This window comes from Fusarium keratoplasticum, chromosome 8 (genome assembly GCF_025433545.1).
Source record: "Fusarium keratoplasticum isolate Fu6.1 chromosome 8, whole genome shotgun sequence".
Lineage (NCBI taxonomy): Eukaryota > Fungi > Ascomycota > Sordariomycetes > Hypocreales > Nectriaceae > Fusarium > Fusarium keratoplasticum.
In genome coordinates, this window is record NC_070536.1 from 1,924,606 (window position 1) to 1,937,205 (window position 12,600).

Consider the following 12,600-nt stretch of genomic DNA (forward strand, 5'->3'; position numbering starts at 1 on the left):
TCAGCCACACCCTTCATCCTTACCTCTCCTGTTCGGCCGCCTGGTTGCCCCTCTCCAGGGCAGCGTTCCTTTGTGCTCAGTGGCTGCCGCTGCCGCCTCGTCCACTCGCAGCTAGCCTGGTTTCCAGTTGGCAGCCCGCCCGAGCACAGGGCATCCGTCACTGAAGAGCGGACCGCCAATCACCAACTCCCAGGCGGTCGACGAGAAAAATGCCACTGCGCTGAGGCCTGCTTGCTGCTGTACCTACCTAACCCCCCATAACAGCTCACCCGCTATTATCGGCAGCAACCACCACCTCGCTCATCAAACCTCCCACTCCACACCCGCTCCCTCTGCCTCTGCTTCTGCCTCTCTCTCTCTTCTCTCCCTCATCTTGATTCACATGCCCGTACATCTTTGACGACGCTGCTGATATCGGCCTCCATCTCGACCTTATCCGCATCATTCCCCCTCCGATACCGCCTCCGCTGAGCTCGCGGCCTCGTCCCTCCCTCATCCTGGTGGTTTCTCAGCCCTCCTCGTCGGGCCAAAAATCGTGTGTTGGGACTCCGCGCAAATCATTGCATCACCCGCCCACGCACCACACACGCGATCCACCCGCAATCATCAACCTCCTCCTCCCTCCCTAACGACCATCCCGCATCCTCGTCGACCTTGCCGCTCTTTTTCTTGATAAATCTGCGACTCTGCCGTCCCCCCTCGCCATGGCTGACGCGCCCAACTCTGGCGATGAGCTGTACCCTATCGCCGTCCTCATCGACGAGCTAAAGGTAATGCCCATGGTCTGGCGGTGACGCCACGCTGCAACGCTCGCTCTTGTGCCTGCCCGCCCGCCGTCGACGACTTCCGCTGACTTGCAACCCTCTCTCCCAGCACGACGATGTTTTACTCCGTCTCAACGCCATCCACCGTCTCTCCACCATTGCTCTCGCTCTCGGCGCTGAACGAACTCGTGAGGAGCTCATCCCCTTCCTCGATGGTCAGTCTCGGTTGCCAACCTCCCCGCTCACCAATCCGCGATGAAAAAAAGAGCTTTCCCCTAACCTTGATACTATTCAGAGTCCGTGGAGGATGAGGACGAGGTCCTCGTCGCCCTGAGTGAAGAGCTCGGCGGTTTTATCGAGTATGTCGGTGGTGCTCAGTGGGGTCACGTCCTGCTGTCGCCCCTCGAGAACCTCGCTGCTATCGAGGAGCCCGTCGTGCGCGACAAGGTAGAATCCACCTCCATCACCCTACTCCTGCCGCGCTGACCCCCCATCCAGGCCGTCGAGTCCCTGAACAAGATTTGCTCCGAGCTCTCGCCCCAACAAGTCGAGGAGTACTTCATCCCCCTCACGATCCGCCTCGCCAAGGCCGATTGGTTCACATCAAAGGTCTCGGGATGCGGTCTCTTCACAACCCCTTACAAGAAGGTCTCCCCGCCTGTCCAAGAACAGCTGCGCCAACAGTTCGGCATGCTCGTCCACGATGAGACCCCCATGGTTCGTCGCCAGGCTGCCACCAACCTGGCCAAGTTCGTCAAGGAGATGCCTGCCGCCATCGTCGTCGACGAAATGATACCCCTCTTCCAACATCTTGCACAAGACGACCAAGATAGCGTTCGATTACTGACGGTCGAGGTCCTCATCTCGATTGCCGAGGCCGTTCCCAAGGAGCAACAGTCGAGTCACGGCGTCCTCCTGACGTCCCTACGCAACTTGATAGAGGATAAGAGCTGGAGGGTGCGATACATGATTGCCGATCGTTTTGAAAAGGTTTGCTGCGCTCTCCGGGCTGTCATTTCTTTGGTACTAATGATTGCAGATCGCCAAGGCAGTTGACGAGGAGGTCGTCTCGCGAGATCTTGTCCCCGCATTCGTGAAGCTCCTCAAGGACAACGAGGCCGAGGTCCGAACCGCTATCGCTGGCCAGATCCCCGGCTTCTGCGCTCTCGTGGATCGCAACGTTCTCCTCAACGACATCATGGGCAGCATCGAGGACCTCGTCTCGGACACTTCCCAGCACGTCCGTGCTGCCCTCGGTACTCAGATCAGCGGCTTGGCTCCGATTCTCGGCAAGCAAGAGTATGGCACCTACACCTCTGCGCCGCGACGTTGATGCTAACATGCGCCAAAGGACCATTGACCACCTTCTTCCCATGTTTCTTCAGATGCTTAAGGACGAGTTTCCGGAGGTTAGGCTCCACATCATCTCCAAGCTTGAGCTTGTCAACCAGGGTAAGACATACAGATGAATCTTGCAGTTGAGCCGCGTACTGACATGGGCCAGTCATTGGCATCGATCTTCTCTCACAATCGCTTCTCCCCGCTATCGTGCAACTGGCCGAGGATAAGCAATGGCGAGTGCGACTTGCCATTATCGAATACATCCCTCTCCTCGCCAGCCAGCTCGGCGTGCAATTCTTCGACGAGAAGCTCAGCAACTTGTGCATGGGCTGGCTGGGAGACACGGTCTTCTCGATCCGCGAGGCTGCTACTCACAACCTTAAGAAGTTGACCGAGGTGTTTGGCGTGGAATGGGCCAGCGAGGCTATCATCCCCAAGGTCATGGCCATGGGCAACCACCCCAACTACCTGTACAGAATGACCACCTGCTTTGCCATTTCTGTAAGAACGGCCCTACCCCTGTGCACGAGAGGCGTGACTGACATGTTTTCAGACCCTGGCGACCGTGGTGAGCATGGACGTCATCGCCAAGTCGATCCTCCCAATGCTTGACAAGCTCGTTGGAGACGATATCCCCAACATCCGATTCAACGTGGCCAAGACGTACGCAGTGCTGATCGACGTGCTCCGACGCCTGCCCGACGAGGGCACCCTGCACGACCTCGAGAAGCAGGGCAGCGAGATCACACCCTCACCGCGAGGCATGGAGCTGATCCAACAAAGAGTTGTGCCCAACCTAGGCAAGCTGCAGAAGGACGACGATGTGGATGTGCGGTACTTTGCTACGACAGCGGCAGCTGCTGTCACGGGACCCATTGCTGGCGGAGAGCCCATGAATACATCGCCATAGATGAGAGACGTAATGAAGCAATAATTGTTGCCGCGGCAGATTTTTTTTGGTCTGTTTTTGTTACGTCCGTATCGCCAGAGAGAAGGGAGCCAATGAGCCACCACACGTTGCATATTAGAAGCCACAAGCCGGACCGGGCAGTCCTGGGCCGGGACTGAGGAGGATGGAATGGATAAGACATGGGTTGAGAAGAGATATCCACGCAAAGCCTCTAGAGAAAGCGGAGGACGAGAGATGAAGGGTCGGGCGTGGGCAGACATCCAGGTGCTGGTGAGAGAACCAGGCAGGGTAGCCCAGGCGCCGATCAACAAGTCCAAATATCAATGTATGATAACAAACAGAGCTTGCAGAAGTGAATGATATCAACTGTTAGTGACCAGGTGCTGAAGCCAGCACGATTGTGACGAGGGGCAAAACATGAGATATTCAAAGGGGTATCTATCTTGGTTCGCATTTTGTTTCATCTAGGCCCTACGGAAGCACAAGGTGCTGATGGTCTGGCCCTTGGCACCACCAAAGCTGAATGTCCGATATTCGACTCTCCCAACAACGTCAAAGCCCTCCCCGTCCCGTCTCTCAAACCAGCTCCGCAGCTCCGACTCGGTCCAGTTACAGCTCGTGACCAAGAAGATGCCGCCCCTACGGACCAGCTGGAGCACCCTCTCCCGGTATCCCTCACACAGGCGTCGTCCCTGAGCATCCTTTTCGTCACTCAGCGAAATGGCGTCAAAGGTTCCCTTGTCCAGTACCACGTCCCAGCCCTCGGCCTGCGAGCCGTTGAGCACCGTATCAAAGGGACCGGCTATCACATCCCACTCCTGGAACTCGACGTCTTCGGATTCTTTGGTGGTGGCGATCTGTCGGGCGAGGGAGATACTCTTTGGACTGTAATCAACTCCCAGAGCCCGACCTGTCCAATCCTCTTCGCGCAGCGAAAAGAGGAGAGAACCATTCCCGCAACCGAGGTCGAGGAAGCTGGTGTTGTCGTGGGAGAGCGCAGGGCTGTCGGGGTCTTCAGGCTCGAGGAGGCCTTCGAGGAACTCGAGGATCTTTGCTTCGGCGTCAGAGTCGTCGAACCACACGGTTCCGATATCGCTTGGGTCTTCGGTGTGGTTTGTTATCTCGGTCGTGTACAGGTTATCCCAACTGGGCAGCAGCACATGTTAGACTGGGGGGGTTGGACGCAAGGGTGGTGGGGGGGAGCGGACTATTCTTTTGTGCCGAGCTTGGAGGGCTCGAGGTGTTGGGGGTTGTCGCTTGAGGACATTGCGATCTGATCTAGAGAGTGAGAAGACGGTAAGAGACCGAAGAGGGCTTGTTTGAGTTGAGGCCTGCCTGCGCTTCTGATGTTGGATATTTGAAGCTATCTCGAACAAATGTGGTGGGGTATGGTGGTGTGTCCCTAAGCGGCAGGCGGTGAAGGCGGGGTGTTTGGCAATTGAGAACCTCACAGGCTCTCACCACCTAAGGCAAGTAAGAAGTCGACGTCGGGTTTATAAGTCCTTCTGCCAGTTATAGCGGGATACTGTTGAAAAGAGTTGTCTCATCCCAGCTAGTCACGTTGATAGTTAGAGATACATATCTTCACAATTGTCACAAGTACCAAGCAAAAAGAAACATCAACTGCGGGTCGTGACGACGATTGCATTCAAGCCGGGGGTATTTAACAATAGCACAGGCTTCTCTTTCTACATCACCGCCCTCGCCAGGCGGAGAAGCCGTGTAGACAAGGGGGCGAGAAGAGAAAAACAACGCCTTTCCATGCAGCAACCAGCAGCAGCAAGATGGATTCAAAGAGATGTCTTGTGAAGCGTGTCAAAGCCCGAGATCGGACGACACGCTGCCCGCCATCTCTTCGGTCCTCTTGATTCCGTGAGAATGGGGTTGGCCATCCCCATCTCATATCATGTCATATAATTCCATCATGAAGATCTCGTTCTTGATGCCAACAGAATCAAAACATCCCAACACCAGGCCCCAAGAGTTTCCCAATCAGTAACCAAGGCAGTAACAGCAAAAACCAGTATGAGCAATTAGACACCCAACCCAGCTCGCCCGCTCTCTCCGAGCAGTAGCGTCCAGGTTTGCGAGAACAAAAAACAGAGCCATTCATAGAACAGGCTCAGTAGAAAGACTCGACCATGGTGTCCTTCATGCTGGTGTTGATGTTGCTGGGGCCCTGGCCCTCGCCGAGGCGGAAGACGCTCTCAATGACACTGAGCTCGGTGGCGGTGGTGTCGAGGCCGGTGACGGCGAGCCAGTCGTTGACAACCATGCCGGCGCCCACCACGTTAGAGCCGCGGTTGACACTGCCGGCAACAAGAGGCACCTGGAGCAGACTTGACAGCTCGTCCTGGTCCTGGATGGGGGTCTTGGGGTGGACGAGACCACCCTGGTTGGACAAGCTCATGTAGCTACCCACGAGGACATTGTCGGCGATAGTCTGACGGAACACCTCGACGCCGAGCACGTCAGCGATAATCTCTTCAGTCTCGCGCTCAATGTCTGGGTGGACTAGGGCGATGTGGTCGTTTGTGACGATGACGTTTCCGAGAGCAGAGAGGCGCTCCTCGATTCGCTGGATGCGGACCGAGTCTGGCAGCGAGTTGCGCAGGTGCTGGAGCTCCTGGTCGGTTGTGGTCGTGGGCACTAGAAGGCCCTTTCGGTTGCCCGCAGTGAGGCGGCCAATGATGCGAGTGCCCGCAATGGTGGTGCGGACGGTGGGAACGATGTCTTGGAGTTCGGCCTCGAAGACACTACGTGTGTCAGCACATCATGAAGTTGGGAAGCTTGTGCTAGGGTCATGAAGCTTACCTGTAGAAGTTCTCGCTGGCACCAAGGGCGACCAGGGCGTAGGAATTGGTCAAGGTGGAAAAGACACCGACCCTAGAAGAATAAAAGTCAGTATGATTGCTTCCATCGTGTGATTGTCCATCTCTTGATGTAGCCTCGACCACGCAGCTGAGGCCATCTCGAAGCAAGCGAGATGCGTGCGCATCAGGCAAAGGCGGGGGCGGGGTTGATCAAGAGCTTCATTCGCCGCGGGGAGAGAAGGAAAAAAAGAGACGACATACTCGTTGGAGTTCTCGAATTGCGCGCGCACCGCCATGATTGCTGAAGTGTTCTGAGTAGTGGTACCTGTAGTGACTAGAATTTTGAAGGTTTGGAGGAGGTAAAGTAGAGTAGGGTTTGGCTGTTGTCGCTGTGTAGGAGGGAGAAAGTGTGGATGTGGTGAGTGAGGTTTGGGTTTTTTTTTTTCTCTGGGCCTCGTAGCTCCTGCCCGCCCTTTATGTAATGGACGAAACTCGTCACAAAAACTTCAGATTTCTAGGAAGGTTCGGTACCTCAGGGACTTGAGTTCACGTCCCCACCTGAAAGTCTCAACCTAACCTAACCTCTAGCCTACTGTAGGTGGGTATCATCAATCAATCTGATGAGTATCATCAGTATGCCCTTCTGGGCTGTCCGAAGGGTGACTCATCCATGGCATTGCCACTATTGCAGGCTGCTCACCAATTCTCGACTAGATTTTGCTCTGCAGGGACCAACTCTATGACTCTTCACAATCTGCCCTGGCCTGGCCCGCTGTGGCACCACCTCCGGCGCTACTGTATCCTCTGTTGGTCACCTTCAGCCTCGTTAGATTCAGCCCCAGTGCTCCCCGTCGACTCATCCTGAGTAGAGTCCCAATCCGGTAGGTGACCCTGTTTTCGTCATCCGCCATCACCTGGACGTACAGCAACTAGGTTCTCTATCGGCTGAGGCGCATTCTTATTTCCAATGCCACATGAATTTCTGTCTTCTATCCAGACATACACTCATTCTACCGCATGCAATTACTTCTCCACACACTCCAAACTCGGGCTGTATATGGTATATGTAAAAGAGACTGCAGCCAAGAAACAAGAAACCTTGCGGCCTCCCTTGCTGTTCACCTCGTCAAGTTCATACACATAGAACAATATCACGGTCCAAATCCTTCTTCATCCTTCGCATGCCAAGTCGTGCCTTTCGTAAAACTTCAATCCTGCCCAGGCCAGCTTGCCATGAGCAGTCTGACCTCTGCATCCATGCCATGCTCGCAACCTGCTTCATCATGTATCCCCGGATATCTACAAACCCGCTCTCTCATCACGGCAACGCGTCTATCTCCTTTTCCCTAATCACCATTCCTCTCCGTTTCAGAGCACCTGGTCCAGTTCATCTGCCCTACAGAGTCCAGATCGGTGCCTTCCACAGAACCTGTCTGCCTCTCACCTCCAAAGCCATGAATCCTGCAAACCGCACCCGGTTTGCATCACTTGGCACCGCCACTGCAAAGTTATCCATGTCAGCATCCGTCCGTACACTCTTCGAGGAATCGTTGTCCTCCCCAACCGCACCCAGATTTGCCTTGATTAACGTACCAGTCTTGGCCTTGCCGCTCTTGTCATCACCCTCCTCCTTCTTCTTGTCATCATCCTCACCATCTTCCTTCTGACCCTCCAGAGGCGGCAGTGGTGCCTTCTCAACTTCCATCACGCGTGGCTGAACAATTTCTCCGGGGAGCGGGTATGTAATAGCAACATCTCGGCTCTCCAGTGGTAGGTTGGCTGCGATACCCACGGCGAGCTCAACAATCATCGACGTGCTGCCCTCCACGCCCGCTGGGGGTGGGTTGTTAAGGAATTGGTACAGACAGGCCGTCAGAGTGGATGTGGCCTTGGCCGTGAACGCAGTACGGTTGTCGGCAGTCGAGGGCGAGTTCAGTTGACGGTGCAGACCTTCCAGCGTCGTCATTCGCCAGTTCACCACCTTGTTGGTGAGAGCGTCGAATTCCTCCTGGCTGGTCATCGTGTATGCGTTATGCCGGATGTTCAGCTCAATCTCCTTGAGTGACTGGCTCAGCTGCGGATCCAATCCTGGGTGAAAGCACTTGTTGAACACTTCCTCCATCAACCAGCGCGAAATGACGGCTCGTCCGACTGCCGTCATCTCGGCCTTGCCTGTCTTGAGTGCATCTGCACTGACGTAGCTAACAAGCCACTGTGGCACGCTTCGCCAATCCTTTCGGATGTTGAAGGAGAGGTTGTTGATAGCGCCATTGAGCCGGTTCCATCGCGTCGAGTATTCGTTGTCGTCGAGCGCAGTGCGCGACTGCGACATACGTTGGTTGGCTACGGCATTCTGAAGGTGGACAATCTGCCCCGTGAGTGCGTCGATCTGCGCCTTTCCATCGAAGTAGAGTCGCTTGACGTTCTTGTACTTAGTAACTACAAAAGGTTAATGCAAGCTCCCGTGGTCGACCCACACGGCATTCAACGGGTCACTTACGCAGGTCCTTGAATGACTTGTCATCCCCGGCCGGCTCAGCAGGAACAGCGGAGACGGGCTGAGGACTGTCGCGGCCCTGGTCTCCCTCGAACTGCGGCGGGCGGTTGCCTTGGTAGGCTTGCGGCTGGCCGACGCCCTGGGGCACCGGGGGCAGGGGGTTCATATTGTTCATTGAGGTGCTGTGGCGGTAAGTGGGGGGCGGGCCGGCGGGGGGGTCGACCTGGCCGCGCAGCTTGTCGGCTTCGGGACGGCGAGACGGGGGAGGTCCTCCAGCGGGTGGTGCCATGCCCGATTGTTGCGGCTGTGGGGTGATCTGCTGTGCGGGGGGAAGGCTCGTGGTTGAGCCGTGGTTTTGAATGTAGACGGAGTGATTCACCGCAGGTGAAGTAGACGTTGATTGCAGGTTGGCCGAGCGTTGGTCCGAGTCAGTGATGGGCGATTCATGCGAGAATTGCGAAACCGTCTCGGGATTCTGAAACTGGGAAACAGTGCCAAGGTGAGCTGGGACTGTTCTCAAATCTCCACCTTGGATACCACCCTGATGATAACCGGGCTGCTGAGAGTTCGGGTAAGGGTAGGGCTGCTGTGACGACGGGTGCTGCGGTGGGTTAAGAGGAGACGGTTGCTGGTCGTAAACGCTCGTTTCGTAGATGGTTTGCGGTTGTTGGTCCTGGGGGTGTACCTGAACGTGGGGTTGCGGCGGCGGCTGTTGCTGCTGCTGGGGCGGGGCTTGGTTCTGGCGATAGGCGACGTCCTCGTAGTTAGCCGAGTGCTGTTGCTGGTCTACCTCGCCAGAGACTTGGCGGATGGTGTTGTGAAGGGAGATGCGAGAGTTCTGCGAGGGTGAATGCGAGTTAGAGTCATGCGCAGAGTAATGCTCATTGATGTCGTCGAGGCCTTGGCGAGACGAGAGTTGCGGTGGATAAGGGGACTGTGGGTTGTCGGGGACCTGCTGGACCTGCTGGATCTGCTCAGCTTGGGCTGGCGGAGGCAATGGATGGGATGGCGGCTGGCGCCAATAGTAGCCAGGATGCACAAGTTGGGGTTGGTTGGGCTTGGGCGAATTGGGCTGGGGAGGGAAAAGGGGATTGGATCGGGTCTGGACCCGGGGCTAGGCAAGCTGTGGCTGCTGGTTGGGTCTTGTCCAGTCGAGTCGCTGAGCTGTGCTGTTCTGGGCGACGGGCAGAGAGTGAATTGATTGATGGTAAGATTGAGAGGGTGAGGCTGAGGGAGGGGAAGGGGAGCTGTGCAGATGCAGATGCAGGAGAGGGGAGAGGAAATGGAAGGGTGAGATGTGATGGGACAAGGAAAGGGAAGGGAAGGCTGTGGTCAGGATAGGAGAAGCGATTGTTTAGGAAAGGCGGTGGATTGCTCACCCGCTTAGAGGGACGGCGCGCAAGGCCACCAGTGTTGTCGTAGGAATGGTGGTGACCGTGGCCGATGCTTATGCCGTGGTGGTGCTGGTTGTCAGACGCCCCACGATTGGACCCAGAAAAGATGCCCTTAATCAACTTTCGGGTCGAGAGCTTCTGAGGAGGAGCCTGAGGTTGTTGCTGCTGTTGCTGCTGCGGCGGCTGCAGTTGCTGAGCAGGAGGAGGAGGAGCCTGGCCGTACCCAGCGGCGTGGCTATTCAGATCGTCGACCGACGAGGTTGAGATGTCGTATGGTGTGGCGGAGCTGTAGCGGATGCTCTGCGATCGGCCCAAACCAGGGTCTACAAAGTCCGAGTGAGACTGATGACCGTCAAAGCCCGACAGATTGGAGCTCTGCTGCTGTTGCAGAGAAGGGGGGTTGTTGATGTTTGCGCCGGTGGTGCTGCTGGCGGCCGAGGGCGAGCTATAGAGGTGCGGCGGGGGAGGGGCGCCGCCAGCGGAGGCGGAGGAGGGGGAGGGCAGCAACGGTGTCTGAGGCTGATGCTGCTGCTGGGGATGTTGAAGATGCAACGGCTGCTGGCCTTGATGTTGGTGCTGCTGTTGCAAAAGGTGGGAGGGCTGCCGTGAATCAAAAGACTCGCTCGAGCTGTAGGCGGTGTTATGGGACGACGACAAGGCTGAATGGGGGGTCGCGCTCGAGTTGGCAGGATTGCTGGCGTTGGCGCTGGCGTTGTGCGAGTGGCCGAAGCCGTGACCGCTGTGGGCGCTGTGGGCGGCTGAGTCCGCCTCGTCAAGGAGCTGCTGCTGCTGTTGCTGCTGCTGGTGGCTCGGCTGGCGCTGGTGGCCTGTCGCCTGGGTCGTCGCAGCTGGAGCGCCCGTCGCAGCACTGCCGCTCGTCGCAGACGGGGTCGTCGTCGTCGCTGGCGTCTTTGACGAGGCGAGCGCCTGCGAGGACCGGTTGCTGTGCTTGCCGAGGCGACCGAAGCTCGGCATCCTGCGATTGAAGTTGCGGACTGGACTGGACGGGAGGGGGAGAGAGACGGTCCGCGGGGAGAGGGGACGTTGGAGAATGGCGCACAGCGAGCGAGCGAGCGAGCAGTTGAGGACGGAGAGATTGGACAGCCACGCACGGGAAGGATATGGGAAAGAGGAGAAACGGTTTCTTGGGTCCTGTTGGGATCGGGGATGGGATGGGCCCGACGGATGGACACGGTCAACCACCTTCTCAGCCTGCCCGCCTAAGTAAGTGCAGTACGTAGGTTGGAACCCCCAGAAAGGAAAAACCACGCTCTCTCTCAATCGCTAAACCGCTGTCGCCGCTGTGGATGTCCAGCGCCCCGGAACCCGCTGCAAGTTGGACTGGGCTGGCCGCCCCGGGCTGGACTCGTGGACGCCCCCCAAGATTAGATCCCTGGAGCAGCAGCTGCTGTAGACGGGCCGCTGACGGTCGAGGTGGAGGTCCGGCAGCTTGGGCGGGACGATACGAATGGATGGCACTACTAGGGTAGTATCGTGGACTATGGAAAGCTCCAGCTCTCTATCATGGCAGATGTCCAGGTGAACGTTGCATGTTCGTCCCCTGTCAAATGGACCTAGCTCGGCCGTCAAAGATTGGATTATTTACAGCACAGCCCCCCTGGACTCTGTCAGTGGCGCTCGACGGCTTGAGGTTAGTGTCCTTGCCGCTCTTGAAGCTCTCACCGAGGACCCTTGATCATGGAAGGGAGGGTGGAAGACTATTGGTATGTAATTTACCCATCTTGTAAGTCTGGCATGTTGAATCGACTTTTGGGTACTTGTTGACTTGAATCTTTCACGACATGGCAATACATCTCACCGTGCTCCTGACATGTAGCTAGCAGATATTGATGTATCATGTAAATTGACAGTCAGGACTAATCACACTAGACGCCCATCCTCTGGCGGTAAAAGCAGCACGACTTGGGTTCCTCGTCGGGGGCCCATGAGGTCACTCCTTGGCGCTGGATGGTCAGCAAATCTTCAGCCCTTCTTCACGTCGGCGCGTGAGGAGTTCATCCACACTTTCGAAGCTTCCCACAGGCTTGTCCTCGGGCGTGTCAGCAAGCAGCCGGGCCTATGAGATCAAGTCCCAGGCGTATTCTCAGCCAATGTCATCTATCTATCACGCACATTCAGCCTCGTCCTGTATGGTTTGTTGGACGCTGTCTCAGACGTCTTACATCCATCGCTCTGCGGGGTCTCATGGAGGCTGTGCCTGCGGGCTTGGAGCTCGCTTTCAACCCAGGCCAACAGCATTCAGCAGGCCCAGGTCCTTGGGGGCCGGCATGGCATGAACCGAGATGATATCTCCTCACTTTCAGTCGAGGCTTAGATGGGACGATGGATCGGCATCGAAAAAGCAGGGGCAGAAACCTGTCTCCCTTATCGTACTCTATCTCGAGCCTGTTTTTCCCCGTGGAAATTGACGTGTTTTAATTTCGAGAAACTGTGCGTACCCCTGCTCGCCAATGGAAGCTGCTATGAATAGAAACCTACCTTACAAGCTTTCCTGCCAGACAGGGATGTGCTGACACGACATCTGGTGGCTGCCGTGCGGCAGTTTTTCCACGATCCTTCAACGCCTATGTACGGGATTCAGCGGGCGCTATTTGCAATGTATATTTGTCCGGATTTTCTTGGCACTTCTATTTCCAGTGCAAGATTTTCCTTGGTTAGGTCATGGCCTTCAGCTCAACTCGGTGGCTTGTTCTTCAGCTCCTACCCACCTCTTCACACACTTGGGATGGTAGGGGGTGTAATGGACACTTCAATAACCCAAGGGCAGCTAGTCCAAGCAAGAGTAATGGCATGGGGTCCAGCTTCTATCTGCCTGCAACATAAAATTTCATGACCAGGGGCACTTATACCATCATGTATA

The 12,600-nt window shown here is 56.4% G+C and overlaps 4 protein-coding genes across 4 annotated transcripts; 1 reads left to right on the top strand and 3 right to left on the bottom strand.

Annotated features, from left to right (window-relative positions):
• Window positions 1–704: 704 nt before the first annotated feature.
• Window positions 705–3,015, top strand: NCS57_01042000 (uncharacterized protein; the record flags this gene model as incomplete). The annotated part of the gene is made up of 8 exons (XM_053060165.1): window positions 705–770; window positions 874–979; window positions 1,060–1,211; window positions 1,263–1,754; window positions 1,804–2,063; window positions 2,116–2,216; window positions 2,269–2,606; window positions 2,659–3,015. 8 exons carry the CDS (start codon window positions 705–707, stop codon window positions 3,013–3,015), a joined length of 1,872 nt encoding a protein of 623 aa, XP_052910559.1.
• Window positions 3,016–3,479: 464 nt separating this feature from the next.
• Window positions 3,480–4,282, bottom strand: NCS57_01042100 (Protein-lysine N-methyltransferase EFM4; the record flags this gene model as incomplete). The annotated part of the gene is made up of 2 exons (XM_053060166.1): window positions 3,480–4,161; window positions 4,224–4,282. 2 exons carry the CDS (start codon window positions 4,280–4,282, stop codon window positions 3,480–3,482), a joined length of 741 nt encoding a protein of 246 aa, XP_052910560.1.
• Window positions 4,283–5,137: 855 nt separating this feature from the next.
• On the bottom strand, window positions 5,138–6,256 carry NCS57_01042200 (Eukaryotic translation initiation factor 6; the record flags this gene model as incomplete). Its single annotated transcript, XM_053060167.1, has 3 exons — window positions 6,090–6,256; window positions 5,830–5,901; window positions 5,138–5,771 (listed from the first exon to the last, which is right to left on the bottom strand). The coding sequence occupies exons 1-3, from the start codon at window positions 6,122–6,124 to the stop codon at window positions 5,138–5,140; spliced, it is 741 nt and encodes a 246-aa protein (XP_052910561.1). The 5' UTR covers window positions 6,125–6,256.
• A 968-nt stretch (window positions 6,257–7,224) lies between these two features.
• On the bottom strand, window positions 7,225–10,889 carry NCS57_01042300 (uncharacterized protein; the record flags this gene model as incomplete). Its single annotated transcript, XM_053060168.1, has 3 exons — window positions 9,705–10,889; window positions 8,329–9,289; window positions 7,225–8,267 (listed from the first exon to the last, which is right to left on the bottom strand). The coding sequence occupies exons 1-3, from the start codon at window positions 10,692–10,694 to the stop codon at window positions 7,225–7,227; spliced, it is 2,994 nt and encodes a 997-aa protein (XP_052910562.1). The 5' UTR covers window positions 10,695–10,889.
• Between the last annotated feature and the right edge of the window lie 1,711 nt (window positions 10,890–12,600).